This window comes from Gopherus flavomarginatus, chromosome 1 (assembly GCF_025201925.1).
Source record: "Gopherus flavomarginatus isolate rGopFla2 chromosome 1, rGopFla2.mat.asm, whole genome shotgun sequence".
NCBI lineage: Eukaryota > Metazoa > Chordata > Testudines > Testudinidae > Gopherus > Gopherus flavomarginatus.
The window spans coordinates 162,668,768-162,683,861 of NC_066617.1; the positions used below are offsets into that span (position 1 = coordinate 162,668,768).

Sequence of the window (15,094 nt, forward strand, 5' to 3'; positions counted from 1 at the left end):
GAGTCAGCACATTAACCCTGATGCCCAGGCCAAAATGCAACCTAATGCCAGCCTGTCTCCCTGAAATTCCCTCAGTAGTTCTGATGGCATCACCACTGTCCTGCTGTGTTGTGTTGGCTGGAGCAGAAGATGCTCCACCCAACATGTTGTCCAAAGCAAGAATCTCCCGACATGCTCCATCAGGACGGACAGCGCTATATAAACACAAGACACTGGTATCATGATCATTATTCTTATTTATTATTATCATCGTCGTTCAGTTTGAAAAAGGAGCCTGGAGCCACGCGTGACGCTAATTGGCACATTTTGCTTTATTTTTTAAAACAAACGGGGAGTGGGGGGATTAATTTTCCTTCGTTTGTTTGGTTTTTTTTTTGTTCTCTTTAGTTCATTCCATCACATTGAAAAAGGAAGAAAAAGAAAAATGTGTTTTTTTTTTTTTCATTTTTAACTCACTTGGTAAGTCTGGACTCCTCAGATGAACGGAACATTGCACACACACTTGGAACAGAGAGGGAGGGGAGGGGGAAGAGAGAGAGAGAGCGCTCGCGGCGGGCAGACAAACACACGCACGCGCCAGATCAAAGAACTCTGATACAGTGCAAGAATTTTCCCAAAATGATTGGATCATCATCATTACCAAACAACTCGCCATAACAACACCAAGAAACAAAGAAATGTTTAAGCCACACTGGTCGACTGGGATTTTTCCTGCTTTTTTTTTTTTTTTTTTTTTTGCTTTTTTTTCTTTAAATGTTTGCCACACAGAGAGAAAAAGGGTTTAAGTAGGATGCAGGAGGGACGGACAGGCCCACAGGGGCGAGCAAGAGGTGGGAATCAAGACTGGGGGTGGGTACAGGAAGAAGGATACAGGAAAGGGGAAGGGAGGGGCAATAGGGAGTCATTTCTTAATGTTCAGGCATTTTCTTGGTCAGCCTTGTTCTCATCTTCTTTCACCTCTTCCTGCTGGGCACTTTCAGTAGGTTTGGTTTCTTCTACAGCATCTAGTGGGGCAAGAGAGAGGTGAGGGTTAGTTGCCTGAGCTACAGTGTACTTTTCACACACTTGTTGCAGGAGGCCTGAATGACTCCAGCTCCTTGTTCCCAAATGGGCCAAAATGTGACAGTTCTTATCTGGCACGTGTGTGGGTGACTGTGTGAAATGAATTTATATTGTCCAGATCCTAAGTGTTTGAATGGTTACTTAGCCATACGGAAAAGTCATATAGACTTTGATAGGGATGAGACCAAGGTTCTCTATACACATGACAGAGTTCTGCAGAAATTATTCTAGAACCCTATAGAACTGAATAGCAAATAGGAACCTATATCTATAGATTTTTTTTTAAAGTACAGACGTCTATAGCAGGGAGCTAATTTTCTATTAAATGCTACAAGAAGTTATAGAAGGGTTCTTATTCTCTAATCCATCCTTCAGGCCAGCTCTAGGGGTGTAACGGGTTAGTGCACAGTACTTATAAAGCAGTGTTGTTGAGAGTGATGCTGAGGTTGTGAGTTCAAACCTTGTCTGATGCACTAGTTTGGGGGGAGGGATAGCTCAGTGGTTTGAGCATTGGCCTGCTAAACCCAAGCTTGTGAGTTTAATTCTTGAGGGGGCTATTTAGGGATCTGGGGAAAAAATTTGTCTGGGGATTGGTCTTGCTTTGAGCAGGGGGTTGGACTAGATGACCTCCTGAGGTTCCTGACATCTTGTAAGGATACATCTGCCTGAGCTGTGAGTAGAGGCCATCAGACAACTATCACCTGCCCTCAGTTAACATGAAATGTTAAAGTGAAATACTTTAAACAGTGACATTCTAGACATGTATTAGACAAGAGATCAGGAAATAGGGGGGGGACATTGGAGGGAGACAAAGTAGGTGGAAGTGGAATGATTTAAGTTGGAATGGACCTGCTTTTGGGTCATCCAGACCATTCTCCTGTGGTAAGGGGGCCTGAGTGAACTGTTGCTGAAGCATCCCTGACACCCACACATCTTGTCTGAGCCTAGGGGATTGTTGGGGCTATAAAGCCAACTTTTCACTTTTGTGGTTTGTGACGCAAAGCTGCCGTAATGCACTGGAGAATCTGGTCTGCTTTGCACAACGGTAACTGACTATACAAGACACAACGGAGTGGAGAATCAGGACCATAAATAGCAAGCACACGGATAGAAGATTCCAGGACTCACTTGTCATAATGACTGACTGCAGGACTGTCCCTCTGTGTATACAGGGTTGGTTATGTTTCTTTAAAAACAGTCATATTAGTGTAGTGCTGGTGAAAGGTAGTGAATTGACACCACTGCAAGCTAAAGTGCTTGGTTCAGCAATGCGAGCAGCACAGAAAGGGCAGTGGCAGAGCAAACCCTCTCCTCTCCCTCCCTTGCCCCCACTGATGTGCCTCAGCACTGAAATGCAGTGACCATCCTGTTAAAGGGAGTTTGGTCATATGTAGCCCATTCACTTCTTGCACTGGACTAGGACTCCTTGCCGAACATCAGTGAGGCTGCCTCTTGGCACGTGGATAGTCAAAGGAATTGAACTGAGACCAACTCAATTTTGCGAAGCTTTTCAGTGCCATCAGATGGCAGACATGCATGTACTACCAACCTTGGCAAACAGCCAAGACCCCTTAACCTAGCTCTTTATATACCAACCCTAACCCTATGTCCCCAAGGAGAGCCTTTAAAATGTGTGCAAACCCCCTGCCTCCTGAGCCAATTAAGTGCTTTTATTGAACTGACGCTGCTTGGACCCCCAAACCAGGTGTCACACTGAACTCCTACTGTAATAGTTCCCCCCAAAAAATCTGTTGTGCAGCACCGTGGCCCAGTAACCCTGCCCTTGTCCCTGGGGCTGCAGACTTCCAGCCAGCAGAAGCATATATATGTTTGCTTTCACCTGCTCTTAAGCAACAAAATCCGACAGTTTTGCGAGGCCTCCCTTGCATGAATTAGTACAACTACAACCATCAACAGGGAGTGAAATAAGCTGTTGATTTAAATGGGACGCACGCAGGGTTGGGGAGCCCAAACAGTTCAAGCAGCTAAGAAGAGATCAGGAAATGGGGGGGGGACATATGCATCTGACGAAGCGGGTATTCACCCACGAAAGCTCATGCTCCAAAACGTCTGTTAGTCTATAAGGTGCCACAGGATTCTTTGCTGCTTTTACAGATCCAGACTAACACGGCTACTCCTCTGATACCAAACAGTTCAAGTGATCTTAATGGTTTTACTAAACTTTCTTGCAGCTACAACAATTTGACATTGATTGGGTCTCTCCCCCACCCCACAACTCATCTCTAGTGCCGGCGAGCTGAGGGTTTTATGATGGAGAAATGGCAGTACAGAAAAAAAGATGTGATTTGCCCATGGTCACACAGTGGGAAAGGACAATAGAACCCAGGAGTTCTAACAACTAGGGGTGAGTTTTAGCTACAAGATTGTTTTATCTGCTAGCAGCACAGACTCTGCAAGGACTCATCTGAACCTTCTGAAACAAAGCCATCTACAGATTTTCTTACAGGCAGGCATACACAGGATGGGTGGGTGAAGCATGAATGCTTGCACACACACACACACACACACAAAAAGCTAGAGGTGGGTGAACCAGTTCAAACAACATAAGAACTACCCCTGGAATTTTGTTCTGTATTGGCATTATGTACAGTGAAAATGTATATAGTGCTGTGCCAACATTGACTTAATCAACTCCCCAGTTAGGTGGGTAAAAATTAACTCAGTTTTACAGAGATGGGGGAACTGAGGCACTGAATGGTTCACATGACTAGTCCAGGCTACACAGTATCAGAGCCTGCTTTAGAATTTGTGTCAATCCCCATGCTCAGTCCGCTAGGTCATAACACCTCTCTATGTACTTTAGCAATTAAGGTCCTGGTCCTGAAGCCTGGGGCATCACTTAAAACACCTATGGATTTGATTGACAGTTGTGGGTGGTCGAGAAATGCAATACCAGGTTCTAAATGGGGGGTACTGGCAGGCTCAGAGCAGTGCATGGAAGCTCACACTAATGCTGCCTTGTGCTGTTCATGCTCAGTGGATAAACAGAAGGCTTCAGTGCACAATGTTCTGCCACACTACAGCCGCTTTGCATTGCTCTAGTGCAGGGGTGAGCAAACTTTTTGGCACAAGGGCCAAGAATGCTCACATAATTGGGGCTGGGGTGCAGAAGTCGGTGAAGGCTCTGGTTGGGAGTGTGAGCTCTGGGGTGGGGCTTAGGATGAGTTTGGGGCATAGGAGGGTGCTCTGGGCTCAGACCGAGGGGTTCAGATGGCAGGAGGGGGATCAGGGCTGGGGCAGGAGATTGGGGCACTGAGAGAGGCTCAGGGGTGCAGGCTCCGGGTAGTGCTTACCTCAAGTGGCTCCTGGAAGCAGTGGCATGTCCCTTCTCCGGCTCCTATGCGGAGGCGCAACCAGGCGGATCTGCACGCTGCACTGTCCGCAGGCACTGCCCTTGCAGCTCCCACTGGAGCACTAGAAGGGGCCATTGGAGCACATAAGGGCCAGAGGGGGGCCATGCCTCAGCTTCCAGGAGCCGCGTGGAGCGGTCCCCCTGACCCTGCACCCCAGCTAGAGCGCCAGAGCTGGGCAAGCCCCAGACCCTACTCCCCAGCAGGAGCTCGAGGGCCAGCTTAAAATGGCAGGCAGGCCAGATCCAGCCCGTGGGCCATAGTTTTCCCACCCCTGCTCTAATGGGACAAAGGGGCTGAAAAGTGGCAGATCTCACCCCAGGTCATACTCCTGGCATAGGGGAATCCTCAGGTGGCATGGAATTTGTGTGGTGGCTCAACACTATCCCCTTTCACTTTGCCCAGTATCAGGGTCATAGGCAGAGCCATATGGACTTCATTGACAGCCTGGCCTCATGACTGCTCTAACTTATACTGGGACTCACCTGGCCCCTGGTTGGGTCTGGAATCAGGGAGCCACAAAAGTGACATAAAGCCACCTTTGTCTCCCACTCAGGCCCTGCACCAAGCACAGCTCGGCTGGACAAGGGAATCAAGGCTTCAGTCACTAGGGCAGTCCCAGGCACCTTTCACCAGCACTGAATTCACATAAATAAATGAGAAACCTGCTCCATGAAGAAAGTTAGCAAGCAAGATTTAGTTATCTGCCTCGCTCTTGCTTGGATCTGAGCAGGGAGCATCTGGGAAGGGAATTGTTCTGAGCACATGTGCACTGGCTGCTGCTGGGATGAGTTTTTGCTTAACAGCTGTGGCAGTGTTTCACTGAATTTGAGGACAGTGAAAAATCAGAACCTATTGGTCAGCAACGAGGTTTGATCACAGGTGACAGCACAAGGATATACAATTGTGTGCAAAACAGGTTCAAAGCACAGAAATGCTACATCACAGAATCCTAGACATCAGAGTTGGAAAAGACCTCAGCTGGTATAATTTGATGTAGCTCCCTTGATTTCAGTACCAATTTACACCAGCTGAAGATCTGACTCCTAAAAGTATGTAAAATAGCCTCTCTCTCTCTCCCCCTTCTCTCACTAGTGCATGGTTGTTCCTGGGTATGTGTTCTGACCAGGGATTTCTCCAGTCTAATTTTAAATGTCCTATGCGAAGGGGCAGTTATCTATTAGCTGTCACTTGTCAGAAGGCTTTTCTTGATATTGGGCCTAATTCTCCCCTCCCTTGCACCTTGGGATGTCATTTACATTGGTGCAGCATGGATGTGTAATTTGCCTGTCAGCAACACAGGCGGTGGCATTTGACACCCACGTTGTACTCTCGTTGTATAGGCATAAATAGTGACACAAGATGCAAGGCAAGGGAGAATCAGGCCCATTGAGCCAAAATTTTCCTTCCCTTTTTCAAAATTGAAATGCACCAGCTGCCGCTCCTTTTGGGTGGCCAACTTTCCACCCCCACAGAAGCTGCCACACCTGCTCCTGCCAGGCATGCTAAGATTCAGTGCATTGACATTGTGAGACCTTCTCCCATGACCCCGCCTCTCCATTTTTGTGGGCAGAGTAGGAACAAGGAAGAGGCATTGGTTTATTTGGAAACAGGCCATTGGGTCTAAGATATGTGGAGCTGGAGAAGCTCAGACAGCTAGAAATGTGGCAGGAGAGGCCATCAGCTGGAGCAGGGGAGGCTGGTTATGTATGGACAACAAATGGAGCCCCAGCACCCAGAAAATGAGAGGAGAGGCCCTGGGGTATGTCAGAACATGGAATAGGATGCGCCAGGAGACTGAGAAGAAACAGGAAGGGCAGTGACATGAAGCTGTAGGGATTTGGGATATGCAAAAAAATAAAGCAAGGGAGGCCAAAGGACAAAGAAGGATTGGCTTTTTGAATTCTTCCCATATCTGTGGTGATTCTGGGTTAGGGACAAATGTCAGACTCGAGATTCAGCTGAGATGCAACCACTCTCTTTTTAATCCTGGATTTTGGAGGAGAAAACCTGGTTCAGAAACCCACTGGGCCACCTCAGAGCCCTTGTGTGATGCTTTAAATTGACATGGTGCATTTGCACCAGTATTAAACTATGGGGTAGTTTAGTAGATTGAAGCTGAAGTATATTTCTGTGTCCTCCTGGAGTGGACTTTGGGCCTGATTCTGAGAGGGGCTGAGAATGTACATCCCTATGAACTTCAGCTGGCATTGGTAAGTGTTCATCACCTCTCTGGATTAGGCCCTCCAAGTACTGTGCGAGGGAGTGTAAAGCATGGCACTGAATTACAGAGCCTTGCTGAAATGAACTTGAAAAAAATCTCCTGCCTTTCAGTGCTCCATTTATTTCCTGGAAAGGGTGAGAACTGTGTCTGAGAACCCCACTGGCAAGTGAGTGCCTTGAACATATGCAGCTACGGTTGCTATAAAGCTGAGCTAGGCAGGCAGGCAGCAGTTTCATTGGATGGTGGCACTTCCAGCTGCTTTCACCTACGCCACATTCTAATGGCTGAGCTTGCAGGCCTCGCTCCAAGTCCCTCCACTGCCCTACATTAGTGAAATTAGGTTGAGTGGATTTCTGGGTAAACGTTGCCTTTTGGGACCTGCCCAGCTCCATTTGACTTGCCAAGATTAATTAAATTTGAGCAGACCTCAGCACGTGACCGTAGTAGTAGTAACCTCTCCACTGATCATATTTTTGTGGCTGGTGGCTTTGGTTTCGTTTTCTTTTTCCTTTCTGTTCTCTTACAGATCTTTAAATTGTCACAGTCAACACCAAGAGAAAAGAAATTACACAAACATTTTTAGTTCAATACAGCTGACTCAGGGATTTTGCCTTTGTCTCTTTTCCATGATTTTCAGAATTACTGCTCATGCTCCTCGCTCAGAAATTATTGTCTCATTCCTTATATTACAGTATTCCACATCCAACCCCAGCCTGCATTCACCTTGACCTCTGCTCTGGCCCCAGCCCCAGGGAGTCACAGTGGTGATCTACCTCTCCCCCCCAACCCAGGAGTCCTTCACTGCTCTCTTGTTGTGCAGGGTCTACTGCACTGCTATCAGCAGCCATGTTCCACACCAGAGGCAGCTGTATTTAAATTATATTTTTTTAGAACTTTGGAAGCTCTGGTTTAGAGATGGGTCCCAGTCAAAACCCCGGATCTCAGCCGCTCCAAGCTGTGATGATGTTTGGATCCAGAGCTGAACTTCTCAGCTTGGATCTAGCTAGCTAGCTATCCAGCCACTCAAAAGTTGATTCCAGGCAGAGCATTATAAGCCTGAGACTGTTGAAATGGAATCCATTTCAGGCTCAGAGCCACTGCAGATACCATTATCCCTTCCCCATCTCTCTCTAAAATGCATCCTTGCCCCAGTCTCCCTCCACTAAAATGCCTCATGCATCTCGTAGGCTGTTAAGAGTTCCATGGAAACCACTGTCCCTTTGAAGGCCCAGTCTGCTTCACTGAGTGACCGTTGCAGGCCTGTTGAATACTGGAGAGAGGGGAAACAGAGTCTATCATGGGGCTCTCCTCCATGGGGAATATCTCCTGCTAGTCTTCACAATTGTCTGATGAGTCACTCACTACAGTCAGATCAGTCGCTGGCCCACAGCACACCTAGAGTGCCTTCTCAGTTGAAAGGGAACAATAAAACAGCTTTTTGGGGGGACGTGTCTATCCATTGTGTAGAGGGCTCCTTTCCTATAAACAGATGTATGAAAGTATAATTCTTGATGATGTGTAAATCTACCTGTTTACTCACACTATTCTGGCTGGTAGCTCTCCACAGGGCACTCTGCAGTTCCATCTTAGCTCAGCCTCCCCTCGGGAGAATTGTGAGCTCACCTCCACTCACGGATCCTGGTGACATCACAGAGCCAGTGAGCTCAGAGCGTTCTTAGTGATCACACAAGAAGGGGGTCTCAATCCCCTGGCACATGCAGCAGCAGGTGGCAGTGGTGCCCAGATAGCCCAGAAGACGTCAGAGAGAAGTGGATGGGGGAGTAGAAAATTGCAGCTCCCTGCATGGACTCTTAGAAGATTTCTCAGGTAAGGGGGTCATGGAGCATGCTGCGGGAGGGAGTCCCAGGAAAGGGCTGGCGGAGGGGGAAGGTCAGGTCCTCAGGAAAGGTAGCAATCAGTCACATATCACTAGTATTCATTCCAGTTTGGGTCTCCCAATCCTGATACTCCTCTCCATGTTGTGTTCAGCCCCATTATCAGCCGAGACCCAGAGCTGGGCAGGGAGAAGAAAGGAGCAATGCTGTTGGTCCTAGCAGACCAAATTGTCTGCTGCCTCACATTTTCTGACCAAGCTAAATCCTCTGAGGACAGTCAGATCTGTCTCTGTTGCCACAGCTGCCTTCTTGCTTCATCAAGCTGAGGAGAAGGTGGCTTTGGGATTCCCCCCACACACCCTGCAGCCTGTGGAAAGGAAACTCCATTCCACCATTGGGCATTCACGTGTGCAGTAAATGGAAAGGAAAAGGGTGGGAGTGTGTGTGGGCGGGGGAGTAGGGTTAAGGGGACCTAGAATTGCAGCTAAATTGCAAGGCATCTCTCACAGTGTCTAGACACCAGCTGCCTGGTTGCCATGGAAACCGTCCAACTTTGGCTGATGGGCATGTCTCCAGAGAAATAAGGGGAGGAGGGGAAGGAGAGATGCTCTTTGTGAATGTGTGGCGTTAACCCTGATACAACCACATTTACAAACGCTCTGCTTCCTTGGGAAAGGGAAGAACTGACTCCTCGTCATTCCCTTCACCGCCCCCCCTCCCACATGCACATATATGGCGCTACACCCAACGGCTGAGGGGCATTGGCTAAGCTATGGCTGGCAGGTTGCTTTTCCACCCCTATCTACTGCTCTGTGGTGTCAGTATGTTTGCTCGCCCTCAGCAAACCAACGCGTTCTACACCGGAACAGGTACCATAACTGAGCCATTCAAACCCACCAGAGAGTGGGATACAGAGCCTATTATGGCTTTACAGGCAGCAGGGCCTCCCTTGTCAATGGGGAGTCTCCCCTCACACCATTTCCCATAGGCAGCTGCAGCCTCTGGGAAGGTAGCACCTTCCTCAGTTCGTGTGGCAGCAAAATCAGCAATGAGGCTTGTTTCACGGACGCTTTATATTGTACTTGGAAGGGGAGGCCTGGTGGCTCACTGTCTTGGAAAGTGGTAGGGGACCATCTTTCAAGTAAGAAGATACATTGAGGAACAGAAACCTTGTGCAGCTGCAGAGTGGGCCACTGGCACCTGGCTATAACACTGCTGCTTTCAGTGCATTCACACTGAGGAAGCATTTGTCCCACAGAGCACGACCAAGGTAACAAAGGCTCAAGGTTCAAGTACAGTTTGCACCCCACATAGACCAGGCATAATGATACTGAACCACCTCACTGAGGGAATCAGACTGGAGGTTCATGGAGCTTCATTCAGTAGATCTGAAAGTACTTTAAATGTGCATCACCTGGCAAGGGCTACAGATGCCAAGGGATGGTTATTAGCTCAATTTACTGTATTGTCACCGAAAAGGTTCCCTTGCCTGTGGCACACACAGCCACATAGCCATGCTCTGCGGGTATGTGTATATAAAGTACTTTGCTCTTTTGGGGTGGGGGGGTGACTATAGTGCTTGTACAAGAGGGCAGCCTGGCAGCCCTGGTTCAGGCTAAAGGACCCTATCCATAGAAAAAGTGCAGCATGGAGAGCAGCCAGTGAGCTTCCTGCAGGCTGTTCCATAGCCAGATGCTGTGTCCCAGTTCCCATATGCTTCATTCTGGGCGCTGGGACAATGCAGTTCTCAAAAGGAGAAGAGCTGTTGGGGTAGCTCATAGATTGGAATTCAATTTTTGATGCACCTGGGGCTTGATCAATTAATTAAAGCTTTGAAAATTAGGACCAAGGCCTTAAAGTGGCTTTGGAAAATGACTGGGTGCCAGGGGAGGGGCCTGAGCACAGGCCTGGTATGCTCACTGAGGCCTGAGCCAAGGAGAAGGCAGGCAGCTGCATTCTGAACCAGCTGGTGCAGGGCACACCATCTTCACATTCAGCTTCAGGTACAAAGAAGTCAGAAATACAGCTGGAGGGGACAAAGGCATGGATCAGTGTGTCCAGGTCCTTGTACAAAAAGGGATGACATTTCCTAGCTAGCTGTAAGAGGGCCAAGGCTTTTTGAGATACTCATGCTACCTGATCATCCAAACTTAGTGAGGAGTCAAACAAGACCAAGAGGCTTCACACCACTTCAACGAATGGGGGCTGTGTGCCTTCAGTGAAAGGTAGAGATAAAGTATTGAAAAGTTCGTCAAAGTGTTTTCCCCTCCAGCCAGCATCTCTTCAGTCTTGCCTGGGTTCAGCATGAGCCAGCTGGTCTTTATCCAGTAGCTCATTTCCTGTAGACATTCTAGTAGCATCAGTAGAGATACAGCTTAATGGCATTGGCACGTCGTTCACAGCCAAGCCCATGGCATCTCACATCTCTCCCAGTGGACTCACCTAGATATTGTAGAGGAGAAGTAGCTATTCATCTTTATTCTGAGTTCTGTTGGAGTGATTCTAATGCTGGGCCATTTACCCCTGTTTGTAGCAGTACCTAGAGTAATAGATTCTAAGTCCAGAAGGGACCATTGTGATTGCCTAGTCTATCCTCTCTGAACACAGGCAATAAAACTTCCCCAAAATAATTCCTAGAGCAGATCTTTTAGAAAAACATCCAATCTTTAAATGATTTAAAAATTGTCAGTGATGGAGAATCCACCACAACCCTTGGTTAATTGTTCTAATTACTCTCACTGTTAAAATAAGAAGCCTTATTTCCAGTCTGAATTTGTCTAGCTTCAACTCCCAGTCACTTTGTTTGCTAGATTGAAGAGTCCATTATTAAATATTTGTTCCTCATTTAGATACTTGCTAAATGTAATCAAGTGACCCATTAACCCTCTCTTTGTTAAGCTAGATAGATGGAGCACTTTTTTTAATCCTTCAGACATTCTTGTGGCTCTTCTCTGAACCCTCTCCAATTTATCAATATCCTTCAATTGTGGGCACCAGAACTGGGCACAGTATTCCAGCAGAGATCATACCAGTGCCAAATATAGAGGTAAAATAACCTCTGTATTCCTTGTTGTATGCTGTATCAAAACTGCAGAGAGATCCATCAGTATGAGCATGGAGATTTTACCTATGTCCATGGCCATAACGTCATTGTTAGGGGGAGTGGATGGCTTGTGGCCAGTGGTAGTTGACAACAGGTGATTGTATTGCTGTATTAACTCATTGGCACCTTGACCTTGTAGTTGGGTGTCTTGTTCTCCTAGGGTGAGATGAAAAACAAAGGAGTTCCTGAGTCTTTTTTTGGGGGGGGGGGAGGGGGGAAAAAAGGTGGACAAGCTTTGGTTGCTCACTGTCCTGGCAGAAAGGAGGGAAGGCTCTGATCTTTGCTTGCAGGAGGCAGTGATGAGACCAAGAGAGTGGTATGTTGGTGACCTCTCCAATATCCATTCCTAGGCTGAAGATAATGTCCAGAATATGTGCGGATCCAGAGGCTGCCTAGCAGAATCCCACATAGGCCATGAGATCAAATACAGTTGTATTAGTGGCCTTGTCTATGTGGAGAATGAGATCACCGAGGACAAGGAATCTGGGGGATTCCACTACTCTGCTGGTCAGCAGCTCTGCAAGTTCCTCCAGTAAGCTGAAAGAGTTTCCAACTGGAGTCCTGAACCCTACTAGGAGCCCTAGGTTCCTCTTGTCCTTTGCCTGACAGACCCTATAGGTGCACTCAAATGTTTCTGTTTCCAGACTGGAACGTCTTCTGCATCCTAGGCTGGAGGGCAACAGAACTGTTCTGTACTTCTTCTTTGCTGTTCTTGGTTCATTCTGGGGTCTGTCTTAGCTTTTGACATATGGCGAGTCCTGTGGGCTTCCTTCCTGGTTTTTGAGTTTATCCTAGTGCATGGTGTTCTCAGGGCACGTTGTGACAGTTTGAGTCATTTCCTGCAATATCTTTGAAAAACTTTATTGAACTAAGTTTAAGTATCTTTGGAATCCATTGTATTGAATGCAAAGTTTATGTATTATTCTGGGACTGGATTTAACTTCTTGGAGGGGGAGACATGGCCAATGCAAAACTTGGGAATGAATTGAGCTTCAAATGATTATTTTAAACAAGAAGGAACTTTTGGGATAAACAAAAGGTAAGTGTGTTTCCTAGGAATTACCTGGAGGAAGGTGAATGTAAATTTCCACCTCTGGACACAACCATTTGTGGCTACGCCCTGAGGAGAGAACCATTGTCTGCTGATTACCAGTTCCTGGAATCTGAAGATCAAAAGCCCAAGTTTAAAAGGACATACTGACGTATTCATGTGTGTTCTTGCTCTGAGCAAAAGCTGTTATGAAATTGTAATCACAGAAGAACCCCTGTATGGGTGTGAAGGACTGATCACATACCAGAGTTCTTGCTGGAGTTGGGGTGATCTCCAGTAAGCTTACTAGCACGTGTGTAAATTCTTTTATTGTTTTAATATGTTTTCTCTGTAATGCTTTCACTTTAAGAATAAATGTGCTGCTTAGAAAGAGTTGTGTGGTAACTTAAAATGCTGGGCAATTGTTCATAGCCTCAGAGGAGAAAGCACAGCAGAGACAAAGGCCAACTTATGCTGTCTGGCTTGCTGGGAACATCACAGCATAAATAGGGAACTGTGCAGCCTGGAAAAAACCCTGATCAGAAGAGAGATAGGCAGGTCTCCACCAAAGAGAGGTGATGGCTGAGGAGACAGGAGTCTAGCTTGGGTGCTCTTGCTGGACCATGGAGGGGGAATCGTGCCCGAAACTGTGACAGATGTTTCCTCAACGCAGTGATAGTGGGGTTTGGAGGATGTAGTGTCACAGGGTTTGAGATCTTTTGAAGGTGCTAGTGTTCCTGTTCTCCAGATCCTGAGGGCCTGGCCATGTTGTGCTGTATCCAAAATATTTGCATGATGATCCTTAAACAGGTTTATCGGATGAAGGCTGATCTTGAATTAGAGGATTTTGGCATGAGTGGTAGAGGAAATTTTCCCTCCTGCAGCATTTTGAAAATTTCAAAGCATTTTACAAACATTAATTCTCACAGCCACCTCTGTGAGGTGGAAAAGTATCATTATCCCCATTTTACAGATGGGGAAATTGAAGAATGGAAAGAAGAAATTACTTGACAAGATCACCCGTAGTGTTAGTGGCAAAGCTGGAATAGAATCCACAAAGCTGATCTAACTCCCAATCCCCTGCTATAGCCACCGTCTAGGTGAAAAAAAGCAGCCAACAACTTTAGGCTGCTTTCTGAGCTGGATTTAAAGTGGTAAAGACTCCCATTAATCACTTTCCTGACCCAGCCAGTCCCCTGAGGATGTTATTCCACAGTACCACAGGCAATTGTAATACTGGCATTTCCTAATTTTCAGCTGCTTAACTTTGCAACCTTAATTTTAATATAGTTTTCTGGAATGTTTTATATAACATACACATATATAACACACACACACACACTTAAAATGAACTCTGACCTTTGTGGTGCCTGCATTATGACCTGCCCAGATAGTACCTATGTCTCTGGTCTATTCCAAACAACAGCCCTGGGGTCTGAGCAAGAGCCATTAGCCTCATTAACAGATGGAGAACGAGGCATAACACTGAGTAACTTGACCGAGGTTACATAAGAAGTTTATGACAGAACCAGAAATTAAACCTATGCCTCGTCAGTCCACTACCTTACTCACTAGACCCTCCATCCTGACCTCAGTGTTACTTTCACTGTTCTACTTACTAGCCATGGTCTTCACAGCAACAGCTGCTGCAGAGCCAAAAGTCCGGAGAAGGATTTAGAGCCTGAGAAATTCCACAAAAGCCCTGTCGTAGGCCAAAACCTGAGGCTGGGCAAGCTTGCTAATCGCTCACTTTTTCAGAAGTAGCACCAGGACAGGGGGGTATGGCAAGTCATGACCTGATTGGCTCCCAAGCCAGGGGACCTGCAGGAAAGGTAATTCACAACCTATTTTCTGATCTCTTTCTCTTCCCTAAGAGCCTACAAACCGTAAAACCTGCTCATCCTACTCCTTCTGAGAAATACTTCGATGTGTGAACAGCTTGAATGCGCAGGAATGTGGCATGTGACCTTTGACGGTAGTAGGAAGCTCCTATTGGCACGCAGACTGGAAAAGATGTCCCCATCCCATGTAGCAGCAGTGCCCCTCTGTGCAACATATCTGTGCCCTATTTCTGGGGATCTTGCAATCTCTAGAAGATGCTCTGGGAGATGTGTGTGGGAACTTGTGTCAAGGCAGATCAGTGGCTGAAGTGTCCAATTTTCTTCAGCCCTGTCATCCAGAAAGAAGATGCAGTAAAGAAATTAGAGAAGGCTTAATATCATAAGGAACTGAAAGGCCCAGACAGAAGAAACCACAGCTTGCTTACCATGGAAATTACTCAAGTGCGTAAGGAGATTGGCTGTAAAAGCAAGTCTATCTTAGCCAACAAGCTCATAAGGCTGAGGGTACAGCAGTTTTAGGGGCACTGTTTTGGCGAGGCCTAGCAAGTGTAGGGGAGCTGTGATGAAAGCTATGTAAACAGGTGGGATCCTCAGGTGCATTTTTACCTGCGGCAGCTCCTACGAGAGG

General features: G+C 46.9%; 1 protein-coding gene across 1 annotated transcript in view; it reads right to left on the minus strand.

The window, feature by feature from the left end:
• Positions 1-218: 218 nt before the first annotated feature.
• GAP43 (growth associated protein 43) overlaps positions 219-15,094 on the minus strand; it is a 73,859-nt gene continuing 58,983 nt past the window's right edge. The window contains exon 3 of the mRNA XM_050961726.1: positions 219-1,004. Coding sequence (XP_050817683.1) covers positions 916-1,004 — 89 coding nt within the window. The 3' untranslated portion in view covers positions 219-915. The remainder of the gene's footprint in view (positions 1,005-15,094) is intronic.